The sequence below is a fragment of the Phaethon aethereus genome (genome assembly GCF_964289735.1).
Source record: "Phaethon aethereus genome assembly, chromosome: 4".
Classification (NCBI taxonomy): Eukaryota; Metazoa; Chordata; class Aves; order Phaethontiformes; family Phaethontidae; genus Phaethon; species Phaethon aethereus.
This window is the reverse complement of record NC_138578.1, coordinates 20,207,146-20,225,324: the sequence shown is the minus strand read 5'-3', so window position 1 is coordinate 20,225,324 and position 18,179 is coordinate 20,207,146. Positions and strand designations below refer to the sequence as shown.

The 18,179-nt window shown below is 43.3% G+C and overlaps 1 protein-coding gene across 13 annotated transcripts in view; it reads right to left on the bottom strand.

Moving 5' to 3' along the window:
• Positions 1–18,179, bottom strand: part of SEC31A (SEC31 homolog A, COPII coat complex component) — a gene marked incomplete at both ends in the record, with an annotated part of 44,405 nt that overhangs the window by 23,584 nt on the left and 2,642 nt on the right. For 10 of the 13 annotated variants that reach the window (XM_081999208.1, XM_081999213.1, XM_081999214.1 and 7 more), the window contains 12 exons: positions 209–284; positions 3,635–3,712; positions 4,507–4,557; positions 6,974–7,048; positions 7,489–7,725; positions 9,157–9,309; positions 9,496–9,657; positions 10,938–11,037; positions 11,998–12,140; positions 13,422–13,562; positions 15,534–15,629; positions 16,945–17,143. In XM_081999208.1, the coding sequence (XP_081855334.1) occupies positions 209–284; positions 3,635–3,712; positions 4,507–4,557; positions 6,974–7,048; positions 7,489–7,725; positions 9,157–9,309; positions 9,496–9,657; positions 10,938–11,037; positions 11,998–12,140; positions 13,422–13,562; positions 15,534–15,629; positions 16,945–17,143 (1,511 nt within the window). The remainder of the gene's footprint in view (positions 1–208; positions 285–3,634; positions 3,713–4,506; positions 4,558–6,973; positions 7,049–7,488; positions 7,726–9,156; positions 9,310–9,495; positions 9,658–10,937; positions 11,038–11,997; positions 12,141–13,421; positions 13,563–15,533; positions 15,630–16,944; positions 17,144–18,179) is intronic. The other 3 variants (XM_081999217.1, XM_081999220.1, XM_081999209.1) reach the window with 1 other exon arrangement.

Here is an 18,179-nt window from a genome sequence, read left to right as displayed (position 1 = left end):
TGACTGCTGTACACTTCCTTTCCTTCCTTAAAGAAGCTGTATTTTCAAGTGCCTTCAGACTGCTGTGAAATGAATGGAGTCAGAGGCAAGTCATGACAATCCTTCACGATCTGTGCAGAAATTGCCTTCTCACTGGAACACCAGTATCAACATCAGTGTTTATAAGTATCAGCACATACAATGAAATCAATACCAAGGGTTTTTTTACCTCCACTAACAGAGATGTTAAATGTCATCTTTGCAGATCTCAAATCTTCAGTTTCTTGTTTACAGTCCTTCACCCTCTAAGAGAAAGGAAAAGCATAATTTTGGAGATTATGTCAGCACTTGGAATATAGACCCACATTTAAAAAAATATGGCTCTTGCATTACAAGTTAAAGATAGAACTTCAGACTACCAGTTGCCTAAGAGATCATTAACTTTGAAGGGAAGAAAAGTATCCCTGTCACTTGTTAGATCACTGTTTCAGCACAGGATAATCAACTTCACCTTGTGCTGGCACAAAGCCACTTCCTAAGCCCGAGAAAGGCCTTGGCTTATCAAAGGGCCTCCAGTGCATGTAAACACACCACTATAAAATCATTGTTCTGAGAGATCAGAGTGGACCATTTTTTAAAATGGATGTCAAGGGGAAGAAGCACTGGAAGCCCCCGATTTCTAAATACCAGGGAAAGCTTATGCAAGCACAAATGTGCATACCTAGAGACATCTGGATCCTGGGTACTAACTTGCATACATGCATCCATACCCATATACACACAACCCCCTCAAAGCAAAACAGCCACAACCACAAAATCAGAAACCTTCTCCCTTTTCCCCTCTTTCAACTTCAATCTCTACCAAGAACAATCTACCATAATGCTACCTAGGTTTCACTTTGCTCCACTTAGACTTTCAGCTCATCCTTGAAACACTCTGCACTAAGCATACACCCTAGTTTAATTAAGCAAAACACATGAACACATATATGTGTTCAACACTTCAACACAGAAGTCCAGCATAGTCCACACCGACTGGGTTGCTGGTTGGACTTGATCTTAAACGTCTTCTCCAACCTTAATGATTCTGTGACTTAAGCACTTTGTACTCAGTACAGGAGTGTTCAGCAGTCATAAGCTGGTTTTTTTATAAAATTCCCCCAGAAATTAAGATAGAGAGCATTTCCTGCAAGTATGTGGATTTTGGGACTTCAAACAAAACCTTTCAATAATAAAAAAATAATACTAAGAGGGAAGACTCTCTCCACCATCAATTTTCACAGCACAGCCTATGAAGGGTGCAGAAATTGTCCCACAAACTGCCTCCTCTGTCATAAGCCAGAGTGCTAGTCCATGCAGTGGCAATTCAAGAGTCTGCAGAGAACACCCTGCTTGTATGCTTATCAGTGAAATTGTACTTCAGAGAATGAAGAACAAGTACACAGTCAACCAAGAACAGGCATTTGGGATGGGGAGGTAAGTCCACACAAGCTTTATGTTCGGCTTATAGAAGGATGCAGTGTCTGGAAAATTATTTTGCTGTCAGAAAATGCATGATGGGTGTTTGGTATCAGTTGAGAGCATGTTGTCACTATCACAGGGATAATGTGCCCATCCAGTTACTTTATGTATGTGATAGCACTCCTCAATGCATCATCAGTAGCTTCAGGGCAGTCTCACAAATATTTGCCACCCATGCTGGTAGGCTAAGGTCATATTTGGCTGTGAATTCTCTCCTAGAAGAGATTTGTTGTAAGACATCCAATATCTTCATGACTGCATACAGCAAAATCCTTATGCAGTCAAATACACGTCTGCCACTACAGTGTCTAACAAATTGACAAGCAATGAAGCACCTACCATAAGGAAAGCACTCTGTTTTGGTGTCCTTAACAGGCCATTATATGGAGTCAACAAGTGCACCACTCCAACATGCATGAGCCATAAACCACCACCACAGATGACACTAAATTGGGCCGGAGTGTTGATCTGCTCAAGGGTAGGAAGGCTCTGCACAGGGATCTGGACAGGCTGGATTGATGGGCTGAGGTCAGCTGTATGAGGTTTAACAAAGCCAAGTGCTGGGTCCTGCACTTCGGTCATAACAACCACCCCATGCAATGCTAAAGGCTTGGGGAAGAGTGGCTGGAGAGCTGCCTGGCAGAAAAGGACCTGGGGGTGCTGGTTGACAGCTGGCTGACCATGAGCCAGCAGTGTGCCCAGGTGGCCAAGAAGGCCAACAGCATTCTGGCCTGTATCAGAAATCATGTGGCCAGCAGGAGTAGGGAAGTGATTGTGCCCCTGTACTCGGCACTGGTGAGGCTACACCTCAAATACTGCATTCAGTTTTGGGTCCCTCACTACAAGAAGGATGTTGAGTTGCTGGAGCATGTCCAGAGAAGGGCAACAAAGCTGGTGAGGGGTCTGGAGAACACATCTTATAAGGCACAGCTGAAGGAACTAGGATTGTTTAGTCTGGAGAAGAGGAGGCTAAGGGGAGACCTCATCGCTCTCTACAACTACCTGGAAGGAGGCTGTAGTGAGGTGGGTGTTGGTCTCTTCTCCCAGGTAACTAGTGATAGGACAAGAGGAAATGTCCCCAAGTTGTGCCAGGGGAGGTTTAGATTGGATATTAGGAAAAATTTATTTACTGAAAGAGTAATCAAGCACTGGAACAGGCTGCCCAGGGAGGTGGTAGAGTCACCATCACTGGAGGTGTTCAAAAAACGGGTTGACGTGGCACTTCAGGACATGGTTTAGTGGGCATGGTGGTATTGGGTTGATGGCTTGACTTGATCTTAAAGGTCTTTTCCAACCTTAATGATTCTATGATCCTCATCTTCACAGCCAACTGCGGACAGGCACCAAAGGCAGGGAGCATAGCTTGGTCTAACAGCTCAATTTCTAACCCAAAAGGGAGACTGAGGAAATGGGGAAGAATGAAGCTGGCCTGTTCACACAGCAATACTAGTATTTTCAGTGTTACTAACCTCACATGGCAGAGTCTGGGTCCTTAAGACAGATGTGGTAGAGCACAAACTTGCAGTTTGTGTTGATGCTGTTGCAACAGACATTCACGAGGCAGCTAGCTACCAAAGCCCTGATACTTGCTGTTTGGGTGCAAAGGGGATAGATGGCACTGTGATGTTGGTGGGAACAGTGCAGAGAACAAACATTCCTGCTCTCCCTTCAGTACCACAGTTGCATCTCTGCAAAGTGTTATACATAGGAACAGGCACTAATAAGCTGACAGCTTGGTAATAATCAAACCAGAGGGAGGGAAGAAAGGAATGAGGAAAGGGGGGGGAAGGGAGGAAGGAATGCATCAGAGATGTGGCAGCAGATAATTTAGTACATGTTGGGGAAATGTCAGAGTGAAAATTATGGCAGAATAAAGTCCTTGAGCCTGGCGCCAACTGGACTGTTACAAAATGAGCTTGTTCATTGCCACCAAAATCTATCCACATGATGTCTAAGGTTGATGAGAAAATCTCAAGCGACTTAACAAAAGCCCATATTTTTCTCATTCTAAATAAATTCTTGTCTTTCCATATACCCTGAGCACTAGGAAAAGCCAACAAAATAAAATGCTCTTAATAGTAACAAAGTAAATACACAGGAGGTCAACAGGGTTAGTCTAGAGGGCAACAGATACCTCTCCCAAGAACTGCTCCTCTGTAGCCTGGCCTTCGTCCCCCTCGTTCAGCACAGATTCATCAGATTCTGTGGGAGCCTTCAGCAGAGAGAAGATTCCATAAAAAAAAGCCAGCAAAAGAAGAATACTTTGCACTGCAGAGTATAGCAACCTTGCCACCAACAATGGCCAGAACCAGACTGCAAATCATAGAAATGCATTGGCAATATATGCTTGAGTATGACAAACATGGTAGAGGCCCTCCATTTCCTTGCTCTTTGTAATTACACAGTACCTTGTGCTGATTTCATCTTAGCTGCCTGAAAACATGCAGCAAAACTTTTCCTCCCCATTAGGCAACTACAAATGACATCTGAAACGTCTACAGCACAAAAACAATGCAGTCCCCCACTGTAGACTCAGACCACTGCAATTACAACAGGCAACACAAACTGTATTTATCACTCTTGCGGGGAAGTGTTATAGGGCCACACTCTCAGACCTGCTATTTTCAAAGCCTGTGGAAGGTGCTGCTCTTGAAACCAGCTGCTAGGCAGCAAGGCTCTGCTCCACCTCAAAGGCAGCACAAAGTGTCACCATGAGCAAGACACAGGCAGCAAAAAGGAAAGGTGGAGGGACATCACTGAGACCCTGAACTAAAACCTGTGACTGACAGCCCTTCATTGGGAAAGGAGCAGGGGATGATGACATCTGAGTGGAAAAAAGTGGTGTTTTTTTAAATAAGTACCTTCATCCTACTGAATGTTGGAACTTGTTGTATGCTGGGTTATTTGTGACTTTGGCAGCCACCAAGCAGAAAAAAATTATTCTTTCTTTGCACATTACCATGGCATTATAAAACTAAACAGAGTTGTACACATGTGTTTGCTTACCTCTCCCAAGCCACCATCTGCAAGACCCTCTTTATTCAGAGCGGATGTAATCTAGAAAACAACCAAGATTTAAGTAAAATGCCCTTTTATTTTGGGGAGACATACCTCTCACTGATCTCTTGGACTGCAGAACTGGCACATGTGGCTAATATGCTGCTTGCAGAACAGTTAACATGAAACTAAAGCCATTTCCTCTCCCAGCCTGGCAATGGATTTACTGCTAGGCCCCCTGCACCCCAAGCTCTGATGGTAACAACAGCTGCTTTATGCCTTTAAACCTTTAATTGTTAATTCAAGGGCCTCAAACCTCACTAGAGGTGCTGGAAACCACAGTAATAAAAACAGTATCAGAGCATGCAGGACAAAACCCTCTGTCTGCTCTGGCTAGGGAAAATTAAGTCATGACAATCCAGCCCACCAAGAAGCTGTGGTTTCAAGCACAGCAGGCATATGGCTGCGGGCTATGATTTTCCAAGGTATGGAAGAGTTACAAATGCCCAGCTTTTACTGCTTTGCAAAGCAAATCATGACTCCAGATTCAATTAGGGTCCTCAAAAACACCTATTTAAGGTACAGAGTTTAGCATACCTGCAAAAAATATATGTTAGGCAAGTGGGAGCCTGGGTTTCCTAATACTGCTAACGTTATCTACTGCTTTTAGTATTGCAGGCTTTATTTTACCCTTGTAGGCTGGTTTTCACACAAAGCTGAGCTCCAATTGTTGGAGATAGTTTTCTTTCTTTTTTAATCATTAGTTTACAATAGAAAGGAGAAATCCAGGACTTGACTTGCATATGAGAATCACAGGTTTTAAGAAGATAAAAACAAACCACCGTGTTCTTAACTTATTTCAAGAAGCTGAAATCTGTGACCCTTGTTTACTTTCCTTATCCTATTGGTAACACGAAAAACAAGTTGCAATTTAGTGAGTTTATCATCTGGGTATCACAAATTTTCAGATGAGCTGTCTCATATTGTTTCTTGACACTAAAAAACTTGGATTCAACTTCAATGTGAAATCCTTTGTTGAGAAACAGCTACATGAACACATGGCCTCGTAGCTCCCCTCATCTTTTCCTCAAATACTGAAATAATCGTGTAGGCACAGAATTTCAGGCCACTGAATTCAGCTATGCCCATTTTCCCAGCTTCTCCCCATGCACAGGGTATATCAAACCCAGAGCAACAGCAGCAGTAGACTCCAGTCTGCATGAGGCTGCTTCATAGGGCCACTACTAAATTTCAACTGGATTTTCTAATTGAGATCTGCTTTTCAAAAACAGGATTTCCCTTGCTGTGCTTGCCTTTGACTCATGCAACAAAAATTAGAAGCTGAGGACAGACTGTTAGCAAAACCATGTTTTTTTCTGTAATCATAAGAAGTTTGCCCTGGAGGCCATTTAATTCATAACCATAATGATATTTTTATGGAGCCATTCTTTGAAAATAGGAGATTAGTCTGATACAATGAAAATAAGTCAAGCATTCAAATCCATCGAATCAGAACTGAAGAAATACTACAGTTCCTGGGTACAGCACTGAAGCAACAGAGCCAAAATGCCCAGCAGGTATCCCGCTGTAACACCGAGAGAAGAATCTTCTTCCAATTTGGAAGAAGGCTCTATACTTATATGTAAGAAGCAAGTTGCTTCCTGGTAATCCAAATTTCGCCTTTCCAAGTGTAACCAGGTTTAATTTTGTTTTCTTATTTTGTAAAAATGAATGGCATCCCACACAAAAAAATAGACTGTTCTAGGTTTTCCAAGGTAGTTAATGAAAACCAGAAGACTGCTTAACATGTTCTTCAACCAGAAAGCCTAAAACCATATCAGATTCCATTGATGCTACAGTAGAAGCATGTCAAAAAGTTACATGAATAGCCTGAATCAACAAGTATCAAAGTTTCTTGACGGGTGAGAATTTCAAATCAACATTGGACAGTCAGATGCAGACACACCTCTGAAGTCTGTTACTTGCTTTGAAATTTTCATTGAACATCCATATTGCAAGAAAATGACACAGCTAATAATAAACCCCATCAAAGCAAACTGCTTGCTGTAAGAATTCGGAAGTTATTCACAAGTTGCTTATCTAGACAAAATTTAAAGAGCAGAGGAAGACTTCTAGTGTCCTTTGGAACAAAGGAATCCCTTAAATAACACAGCTCTTCACAGCCATGTTTAAACAAAGGTTCTGGCACCAAAGGTAACAGTTGTATTATGGCTATTAGGAGAGCTGCAATACTAACAAATACTATCTGTTGGGAAACACATCAAAAATAATGTTGTATAAAAATGTATTTATTATTGTATTGAAGAGCCTATGGATACTGGCAATTGCCCTTCCAGTTCCACAAGTAAATGAGTACTTCAAGCATACATGGCATCGTCAACATTTTCGGCTGTACTCTGCAGATACATCCATAAGGAAAATATTTAACACAAGCACAGCTTCCAGGCACATTTACCTTCTTCCTCAGATCATCCTTCCTGTATCCCAAGAGCTCAAGATATTTAACACGTGAATCTTCTTCAAAGTTCACCTTTAAAAAAAAAGTTAAAAGAATATAGTGCAATTCACAATTTTTCATTTTCTCCCTCACTGGCCTTTTACTTGACTGGCACAAGTTACCCAATAAGAGCTGTGGAGACAGTGTAATAAAGAGAACTGAAAAGGTCTTCAGTGGCTTGGGCACCTGAGCAGGTAGGCAAGGCTTCAGTCTGGTTATTGTAGGTGAACAATCTGCTTGCCTTGACTTCTGCCATGATTTCTCATGAACCTTACAAACACCCCTGGCCCCGAGGACCCTCTCTTTTCCAGTGGGCCACCTCCAACAATGGGGCTTATGGGCACTATTGCCACAGACTACACACAGGTTCCCAGAATCTCTTCTGCTAAAACACCATAATGCACAGAAGGAACCACTTCTGCACTGGCTTTCCAAGTCAGTGGGGAGTTCCTGAACTGCTGTTATCCTGTTACCTTTAAGAAGGCCCACACGTTTTTCTCAAAGTCAGCCTGGGCCATGTCGATTTTCTTCTGGCAGTAGCTGACAAAGCCTTCGGACTGCACAGCCTCCTGCAGCTGGTTCGAGCGGGCCAGGAACTCCTTCTCTGTAACAACCTGGCTCACATAGACATGATGACGCTGCTGCTGCTGCTCGATCCCTGGCTGCTGCTGAAACTTGGCATTCTCAAATGTAACCAGCTTGCCTCCAAACTAGAATTGAGGCACACAGAGTGTGTAAAAATACAAGTATACACTGGATTATATATGAAAAATTATGCACATATACATAAGCGTATATATGCTTATCATCCAATAGACCAGCATTCCTAATATCAACTCACTGATTTTTTTTTCCCCCCCACAACCCCATATTTCTATACATGCAAGGTGCTTGCTGGATAAGTGGGTGCACATTTAATAAGATTTATAAGCACTGCTACTCCTATGCCTGTTGTTTCTTAAGCAGAAGACTCACTAGAAACTGGGAACTGGAGCTGTGAGTCTGTACAGTGCCCAGCATAAATGGGAGTATCTCATGATACTGCAATGTAATTACCAAAGAAACCTATACATCATTAAATAAATGCTCAACATGATGTCTGCCCTGCTCTTGGCAAGCTGTTTATCAATTAAAAGCCTACTGAGAGATGAGCAGTAAGCATTATCATTATTTGGAGAGAAGTAAAATCAACAGAAGGAAAAAAATTACAAGGGGCTGATAATATTGTTTCATTCTATAGCTCAAAGTTATCTTACACAGGCCAGTCCAATAAATGACAAAGTCAGCATTACAAAAAGCAAAAAGCCTAGCCAAGAAAAAGACTGACAGCTGGCTCCTGGAAAACCAGGACAAATAAGGGAATAAATACAATTATAAAATGACACATCAGTCAGTGGCTAGGCAACATCACTTCTCTTGGATGGGAGAAAATAGCATTTAGTTTGTGCATCAGATCACGAATAAGCAGACATACGATGCTGAGAGTTGAGCAGTACTTCAGCAAAGAAATCCATTTCAAGTGGATGCTAGAATCTTCAGGACTTCCCTAAGAAATGGCCTGTGGATCTAGAAAGTAGCCAACAAAGAGCAGACGAGACTGCTCTCACAAAAAGCAGGGCCTTGCCACCCTGTCACCTGGCTCTTCTGCAAATCAACCAGCCATGGAAAAGCCTAGCCATGTGCTGCTACAATGACTTCTGCTACTTTAATTAGAGCTAACCTGAGTATTCTCCACCACACTGACTTGCATAATAGCTTCAAACTGCACTCAAGTCTCACAAACTTGCCCAGTTTGGTCCTGTTCCCCCCTTCCAATGTCTATTTGTTTACCCCAAAGCAAGCAATGCACATATATATAAGCAAACACCTAATCCCAAACCAGAAAAAAACAAGTGCCTGATGGCAACACACCACCCTGTTTCTTTTTCCCCAAGCATTTTTGCCATGCTTTTGCTGGCTTGCTGTCCCAAGTGCCCAGTCTGGAAGCTGCTGTGAGCATCTCCTGCCATGATGACAAACAGGGGAAGTTTCTCCCAAGGTGGAACACATTCCTTAACCCCTCTCTTCCTAAAGTGTTTTTTTGTAGGTGCCACTACTATCTCTCTCCCTGCCTGACCAACCACGCCTTGTCTCCTGCTTACCGAGAATGATGCTCCCACAGGTCGCTGAATCCATTTGGGTGGTTTCTTTAGGGGCAAAATGACACTCTGTGGGGCAGTCTGCTGGGGAAGTTGCAGGGGTGGGAGGGCCTGTCCTGTCCCAAACGGATCAAGGTTCCCAAAAGATGATGAAAGCTTCGATAACAAAAGGGAGAAAAAACCCAAAAGTGACATATCTCCAATAAACACAAGCATTTATTTGCACCAGATTGGTAGTCCTTCAAGCAGGGCTGCATACAGCCACTGAAGACTTCCCATGAGCCCATCTTTCACCCACCCCCCACTTCCTGTCTGTATTCTTAGCTGAACATTTCTCAATACCTGGTCAACTTGCTTCTGCCTCAAGCCATCTGTGCTGCCTCCCATGATGGAGTAAACGCTGATCCACCCATCGAACGAAGCTGCAGACAAGACAGCTGGGTTCCTGGGACACCACTGGATATCAAAGCACCACTGTGTGTTTGTGGGCAACTCATACAGCACCTGGGCAGAAAAACCAAAGTCCAACAAATCAGGGCTTTTATGAAGCACCACGTCCAACAGCAACAAATTTCTTGCCTGCCCTGTGACTGGTCTGCTCTTCTTGCTCCCCAGCAGCCTCCACATCACTGTACGCACTAACAGTGGGCAAACCCTGACAATCGCCAAACAGCAAATTATCACACACCACTGCTTAATTTCCTTCTCCTCCCATTAAATCTGCTGTTTAATCCACACCGAACAAACTATGCAGGTGAGGTATGTCTGTGCTGTCCTGCTGTGAGCTGCTGCTGGTATTCATGCTAGCTCACAGCTAATCTGGGTATCTCTACACACTACATGTCCAGGCTCCAAAGTAAGCCTGTTTTTGCAGCAAAATTGGAAGTTAAAACCTGTACTCTAGGCAGACAGCCTCTCCTGTCCTGCAACAGACAAGCCCACCGCTGCAGCAGACATTTAATGATAAACTAGGAGAAACTCAAAGAGCAAAATGCTAATTAAAAATGCCTTGCTGTCTCCCAGGAAACTTTTTTTTGTTTTTAATAAAAACATGTAGTATGATTCATCCACACGTACAGTCTTCCTAACAGCACAGGATCTAGCTCAGATAACTCATTTACCACCCCACAGCTTTTGCACTTTTGGGCCAGTGCCTGAATTTTAGAAACACTTCTCACTCTGTCCTCCAGGATTATTGCCCAGTGCAGGCAAGGAGCCCTCCAGCATGCCTGAAGCCCGTCTCATGGTCTAAGGGCAAACACTCCAGCTGCCTACGAAAATGATCTGCATCCCCTTTGAAAGGTATCCCCAGGCTCAAAAAGGTGGGCTGGGGACACATTCAAGTGGCTCTCATTGGTCTACCACTATTGTAGTAACTTACAAAATCCCTCTGGTCTGGATAAAAGTTCTTACACTTACAGAAGGAAAAAGGCAATTGCAAGAGCAATCCAGCCACATCAGGCCCAAACCAAAAGAGTAGGAAGGAAATACTTAGTTTTAGTGAGGCCATTTCTATCTTTATAACGAGGAAAGACCTTAATACTTAGCAGGAGAGAAGCAGTAAGGACAAACGTGTGACATTGGCAATACTACGAAGGAATACTGCACTACCAGAGCACGCTCAGAAGGCACATATACCAAACACAAGTACACAGCATAGGGAGAAACATCCCATAGAAGCCCAATTCCGAGAACTGCAAGCATACCAACACCTGCTTTGCATATGCTACTGTGCCACCTCTGAACAGGAGGTATGTGTACAATAAGTGGTGTGTGTACAATACCTCGCCTGTGTTAGGGTTGGAGCAGAGAATTTTAGCATCTTTCCCACAGCTAAGTAGCAGCTCCGAATCCGCCATACTCCAAGCAATGGCCAATATACCCCTGCATGAAAAGTCATGACCAAAAGAAGTTTAACGTAGATGCAAAATGGTGACAAATAAAGCATATCTGTAAGTTGAGTTTCTATATAAGATGAGCATTCCACCTTAAAATGCCCTCCCCACTCCTTCCTCTTACAAGAGGAGATTTCTTCCAATGTTATCAGCACTTTATTTATTGAAATAGATGCTTTCTATTTTCTGCACGAAGAGGTATACAGGTGCAGCCATTGTATCTGAAAGTTAAATGCAAGTCATGCGAAAGAACTTGGACACCAATGTAACAAAATGGTTTGTGTGCCTGCAGTATCATTAACATATAGTGTGCAAGCCTGTAGGTAAGGTTGGTGACTACAAAGTCTGTCAGCTTCTTTATTAGCAGGAGATTCAAGTCAGCAGAACCATTGGCAGCAGTTTTGGTAGAAGCTGCAACACAGACTGAGTGCTGTTCTCTCTTCTTAAATCAAGTGTTGGTTTTGGGCAAAAAGTTTCACTAACAATTGAGGAGGGACAAGAATTTAACAAAAACTTCCCTTGTACCCAAATTTAAAGTATTTAGGGGACTGAGGGGCAGAGACTGTGCATGTCCACATGTGAGGATATGCCCAGGTGTACCTTCAATCTATTATTCAGGCAAAATCAGCTACTACTAACTCTTTGCACCTCAGCTGCCTCTTCTTGAAAAGCACAGAAACAAACTAGCAACTTCAGTGTTTCAGCAGGATGAGGGTTGTTTTTTTATTTTGGAGCCTGTTCCCTTCAAAACAGCAGGCCCCAAAAAAGGCAAGCATTTCAGGGTTGGCTAGTCAGCAAGCCAGCATATAACACTGCCTGCTGCTGCAATCCCTGGCTCCAACTAAATGAGCCTTCACAGGGAACTGATCAAGAAGCAAGATGTATGAACTGGTACGCAGTCACCAACAGTGTTAACACCATACAGCAGCAAGCTACGTAAGACTCATACCTTGTATGGCTTTCTAGAACACGAAGTGGTGAGGAGGCAAATCTTAGGTCCCACATCTGAATCACAGGCAACCTGTCATCCTCCGAGGCCAAAACCATCTGGGTAGCGACATCAGGGTGCCACGCCAGGCCTGAGCAGTGCATCTGAGGGACAACATTGTGCCACTGTATAAAATAACTAAGCAGCACTAAAGGACAAAAAGACAACTAGCCTAAATATGTCTACATGCATGGTAAAACACTGTTGCAAGGGAATTTGAAGCTGTGTTTCTGGGCATTATTTCTGACTGCATTCAGATTTGGATACTCTCCAAGCTTCCCTGAGTGAGGAGAGTTAGTTTCAGAAGGCCCCCTCAAAGAGATGACTTCATGCTGTCTTGTTCACAATCCCATGTTTTAATGTGAGAAAACTGTAAAGCCCTCTGTACAAGCCTTTTTCTCTAATATTTTAATTGATATTTTAATAAAAGCCATCATTGGGCAGAGGTTATTGTCATGTGAACATTGTATCCCTAGACTACAATCACATGATGAAGACAGCCTACTGTGCTGCTATTATGTTAGGCAGCAAACACATAAGAGTTACACAGTTTATCAGAATGAGAGCGCAGTGACCAAGCAGCTCCTTCAGGAAGACCCATTTGTAAATTTCGTTTTGAACTCTTGCTACATCTTCGAGGTTTGTTACAGCAATAGTCCATTTAAAATATATAGAATTATACAAATATGTCACTCTCCACAAGTTCAACACGCTTTTTTTACATTTACACTGCCTGAGGAGCAGGCATGGCAGTTGTAACCGTACAAGGCAGTGTCCCTATAACCCGCTCAATGGCAACACTCCTCTGTGGCACTCTCCACCACAGACTCGGCCCTCTCCAAGCTCGGCTGCAGCCTGCTCCCATTTCCACATCCAGACCAGCTCTAGTCTGTGCTTCATCAGCTACCAGTGCCCTGGCAGGGCTCAGCCCCTGTGCTCATCTCACCTGTGATGCCAAGGAGGAAGCCCTCTCTGCCTGAGCACCAAGTCATGACGCCATCTGCTATGCAAAATTGAATGTGCTCACCCAGAGCACATCTCTCCAGCACACAAAACACGCCTTAAGAAAAATCTTTCTGTGGTAGCCCCAAACAGATCAGTAATGGCTTTCTCCAAACTAACATCACTCTGACAGGAAATCAGAGTGCCTTGCCTTGCTTCAATCTGCATCTGCCTTTTTTCGTTTCAAATGCTGACAACCCCTCTGCATATACAAAGCCTTTTACGAGAAAGCATTAGGTATTTAGCATGTTGTATAAAACTGGGCCAGGCACCAGTATCTTTATGTGATGTAAGAAGGGATGCTATGACCTGTCCCCACATGCCAAGAGACACCCCAACACCTCTCCAGAAGCACACATACAGCTGCACGAGAGCTAACTCACCCGGTTATTGTGGTCACTGACTTTGATGATGGGTTCATTCTTCCTGAGATCCCACACGGTAGCTCGGCCGCTAGGGCTGGCAGATGCCAGGATGTGCTGAACTTGCCTATTCCATGCAATGCAGCTGATGTCCTCGAGAGGCTGTTGCACACACAGAACAGCCTGTCAACCTTTCCAAATTGAAAACTCAAAACCTGTTATTTTCATGACTTGCTAAATGACAAACCTGCAAGACGACTCATCCAAGGTAGTCTGTGTGTTCTGGTTTCCTATGTACACATGAACATGTTCTGTAGGGCAGAACGCCTGAAAACCCCAATTCATAAGCTGCTAGTGTTTCTCTGTAATATCTGCATTTTCTGCTTTATAATATGAGTAAATATCAGTTAAAGAAGACTAAGCACAACTGTCTTCGAGAACAGAAAATTACTCCTTGAAAGTGTATCCAGGTATATAAACTGCCTTTTGCCTTGGATTATTAGGATTTGACTTACAAAAAAAGTCTGTTTGAAGGAATTGTGGGGGTTTTTTTATCCCCCCTCCCCACTGCTTATTTCTAGTCCAGGAACTAAAAGCAGTGCTAACTCAGCCCTTGTTGCACTATTATTTCCAGCTGTCATTAAGCATATGGACTAGAAGATCTCTCAGCTTAAAAAATTACTATCAAACATAAAAAAATTCCTATACAGAGATCTTTAAGGTGAGCGCCCTCAAAAACGCCCACATGATAATAAACAACTCAGACTAAACAAAATATCCAAACCCACAGAGTTTAAACTAAAAATCTTTAAACCAAAGAATACTTCTCATCCCATTTCCTCACTTTGTCATCTCCAAATTACCATGCAGAATAAACCCATTTTCCAGGAACCAGAAACTTCCTGTGCAATTTTGTAACAGCTAAAGAAATGTACATGCATCAATACAACTTCCTGCCATTCTTCTATCTCCTTCAAAAGGCACAAAGTACAAAAGGCTATTGTTTTTCCCCATAGATCTTCAAGAGACACAGGCGAAACACTGGCCCTTAAGTACAGCAGTTAAACACCCCCTGAAACCCATGAAGGTAACTGCCAAACCTACTGCCTCATCTTCTGATTTCTCAGTAGCTACTTTTTATCTTCCTCCCGTTTTCCTCAATCTGTACCCTCACAATCTTCAGATTCATACATGCAGTGAAACATGCAGAGGAAGACTAGAAGACATGTAATGGTTATGGATACTTAAAAAGTGGTGTAACCTGAGAGACTCAGCTTGTTATTACTTGTTGCTCGATAAAAGGTGACGTTTCCCTTGAAGGGGATACTTCAGCTCTCCCTGGCCAAATAAAATTAAAAAAAATGAACTCCCACCACATGAAGACATGAATCAACTGCTTGTGTAGCCAGCCAAAACTGCAGGTCTGTGGATAAACATGACTGCACATCCAGGGTTGCTGCATGGGAAGCAGAGCAAACCACTCATCACCTGGACCTGTGCATGCTTGCACTTGCAGGCACAGACAGGAAACTGCACTCCTGGGGCTAGAAAAGCAGCAGCAGCCGCCAGTCACCCTTGTATGAAGCTGGGCAAAAAAAAAAAAAAAAAAATCACAGCTGGACATAAAGTGTGGCAAAATAATGCTATCACAACTGACTGACTTCCAAAACTGTTCCCTGAAAGCTACCTATGCTGCTGCTCAGAGAGTATTGTCCTTAAGGACATGGGCTCCTGTCATATGCTTTGAGTCACAAGCATGTCACAAGGAGAAAAATATCTTAAACCCCACAGTCTAATAAGCATGTTACAAATAAGTCCAATAGAAGGCCTGTGTTTGTTGGCCTTCGGGGAAAGCCAGTGGAGAGCAAAATGCAGGAACATGTTTTTATTTATTTTGATATGGAAAGATCTGTTGTACCATGCCTTAAGGACTGGATCTAACATTGCCAGAAATGTAGCTCATGGATAACTATAATTAACTGCTACCCAAGCTAGACTTCAAAAGGCTCCCCCCCCCCATCCAACCCTTGAGACAGCTTTCAAACTCTAGGTTTCAATCATCTCTCAACTTAGGCGACATGCATATTTTTCATTAGTCTGCTCTGCAGTATTTAACAAATCCAAATCTGGTACCTGTGTCTTCACTCCTGGTGTCATTGGTGTGGCAAAATTGTTCAAGTCCCAGATATAGATTTCAGACTCATTAGCACCAGAGGCCACCAGATTAGTCTGTAAGACACATTAATAGATGTTAAGAGTATTTTCAGCATCAGCTTTCACAGTCTTAGCTGCTGGGAGGCATCAGATCCATAGGACTGTGCCAGTTTCTCCTATCAGCTTGGAATGTACCCTTTGGCTCACACAGAGCAGCTTAGGGAAAAAACAATTTTTTTTTGAGATTGCAGGTAGGACTGAGTTAAAAAAAAATCCATACACTGCACTAGACTGGCATGCCAAGACCAAAATTCGCATCTTGTGGAGTGCCCTCCTCCACTCTACGGCAAACACCCATGAGGAAGCTGCAGGGGCGCAGCCATGGACAGGCAAGTGGAAAGCAGTGACACTTCTGGGAGGCGGCAAACAAGGAAGCAGTGCTGCAGCTATCGCCGCTGCAGAGCTTTGCTTTGGGCAGGCCATGACATGTGGGGCTGGCTGGAAGGAGTGTGGCATTTGTGCCACCAGCAGTAGACAGCACCCTGCCCCCAGTGGATGCAATCATCCAGAGCAATCCTGCATCTGGGATGCAAAAGTCTAGGCAGGGCAACACAAGACGAGAGCACTGAGCACCCTTTGATCACATCCCGTGGCTGGTGACAAGCAAGTCCCAACTTCATAACGGCCAGAAAGGGAAAGAAGCAATTCTTCATGAATCTCCCAATGAACACAGGGCAGCCTTGCTGAAAGCAAGTGTGCAGGGACAGAAATGCTATTTAGGAAATTAATTCAACTGATTTCTCACACAGCTGGTGGGGACAAGGAAAAATCAACCCACTGTGTCTATAAGGAAGTAAACATTAGTGACGGAGGAAAGCTTGTTGGTTTTGAGAGTTCTGCTAAAGAGGCCACATCGCAGTGTTTCCTGTTCTGTCTCCTCTTTCCAAGTATGAATACCTGGAGGTCTTTAAGACAGATCCTACCCAACCCCCAAAAGGAGACACCTAAACTCTGATGTGACTGGAAATATGAGTGAGAGCATGTAAATACTCCCCATGCGATGATAATATCAGCACAGTACGTGGGAGCTGAAAAAGGAGACTGTCTAAAAGCACCACAGAAGACCACCTCTACTTTATAAGTAAGCTGAGCAAAAAGACCCATTAAGTTGACAATGTAAATTGACAAGGGGAAGGAATGAACCAGAAACCTTACACTCCTCATTCCCCATCCTGAATGCCACTAACAGGATAGGTTTTTCTTACTAAATACAAGCATCAAATTTAGTTCATGCTTTTCAGGGGAGTGGAAAGGGACAGAAACACTTAAGGTTACTAAGACAGGCCACTCATCTATGACAGTATGTGATGAAGAACAGCAGAAAACCAACCTGGAACATGTTGACATCGAGTGCTCTTACTGGTCCCGTGTGCTTGTCTTTCTGGGCAATTATTACTTCAGTATCTCCAGCTATGATTTTGGCTGGGTCATACAGTATGACATTTCCATTTTCACCCCCGGCAATCAGGACTCCAGAGACTCTCTCACCTGAGGTCACACTGTGCGGGCCCCAGATCAGCTTGTGGTACCTGTAAGACAGAGGTCCCCACAGTCTACAACCATCCACCACTAGCTCCAGGTACACCGATGCACCCTATTTTGCTCACTCCGGCTAAAGCCTCCAGACTGCTGCTAACAGACAGAGAAGACACGTCAGAGAAAAACACTGTCTGCATTTCTCTTCAAGGATGAGTGTACTAACAACCCCTTCCATCAGAAAGGCAATGTATCCCAATTCTGCTCGTTATCAATATGCAGGGTCACCACACACACAGCTGATAACATCTCTCATCTTCTGGCTGCAAAATCAGGTAAGTGCTCGTAGCTGCATGTGATTTTGAGCCCACTTTTGCAAAACAACAGGAGTAATCAAAATAAGGACAGTAAGCCCATCCAGCCACAGCCTGGAGGGAAACTTCTGCTATTTGTGAACAGCTCTGCATACAAGAGAGGAAAAAGGTGGGACTAGAAAAATTCCAAATCCTTTTCCATATCTGTGCTTCTGCACATGCAAGCATTACATCTGCTGTAATGGAGGCTCAGCAAGTAGTTTATTCACATCACAAACACATGTCTTTTGGACACAATCTATTTTCCAGGCTAAATCAAGAGGAATTAAACCTACTTCCAGAAATGAAGTATTTTCACACCACTGTGTCCATCTGCAAATACCCAAATCTCCTTCAACTCAATGAACTTGCTGCATAAGCAAGCATTGCTGTGAATACACGGCATTCCTGTGTATTCAGCCATGCAAAGAATTAATTTCTTCTACATAAAGCAACACACTGTTACAAATCAGCTCTTACACAAGGAGAAAGCAAACCCACACTGACTGGAAGGTGGCAAGAAGTTACTTTAGCATTCACCGGGTTATTATTAATCTCTTGATTATCTTTGGACAACCTTCAAATAATTTATTTAAATCACAGCAACCTCAGCATGATAAAATACATACTGCAGAAAACTAGACAGAGATCATATGCTGTGTGAAAAATACTGTAACAGCCAAATGCTCAGTCTCCTAGTGCAGTGTTCAGATTACAGTGGGGGTTCACCAAAGAA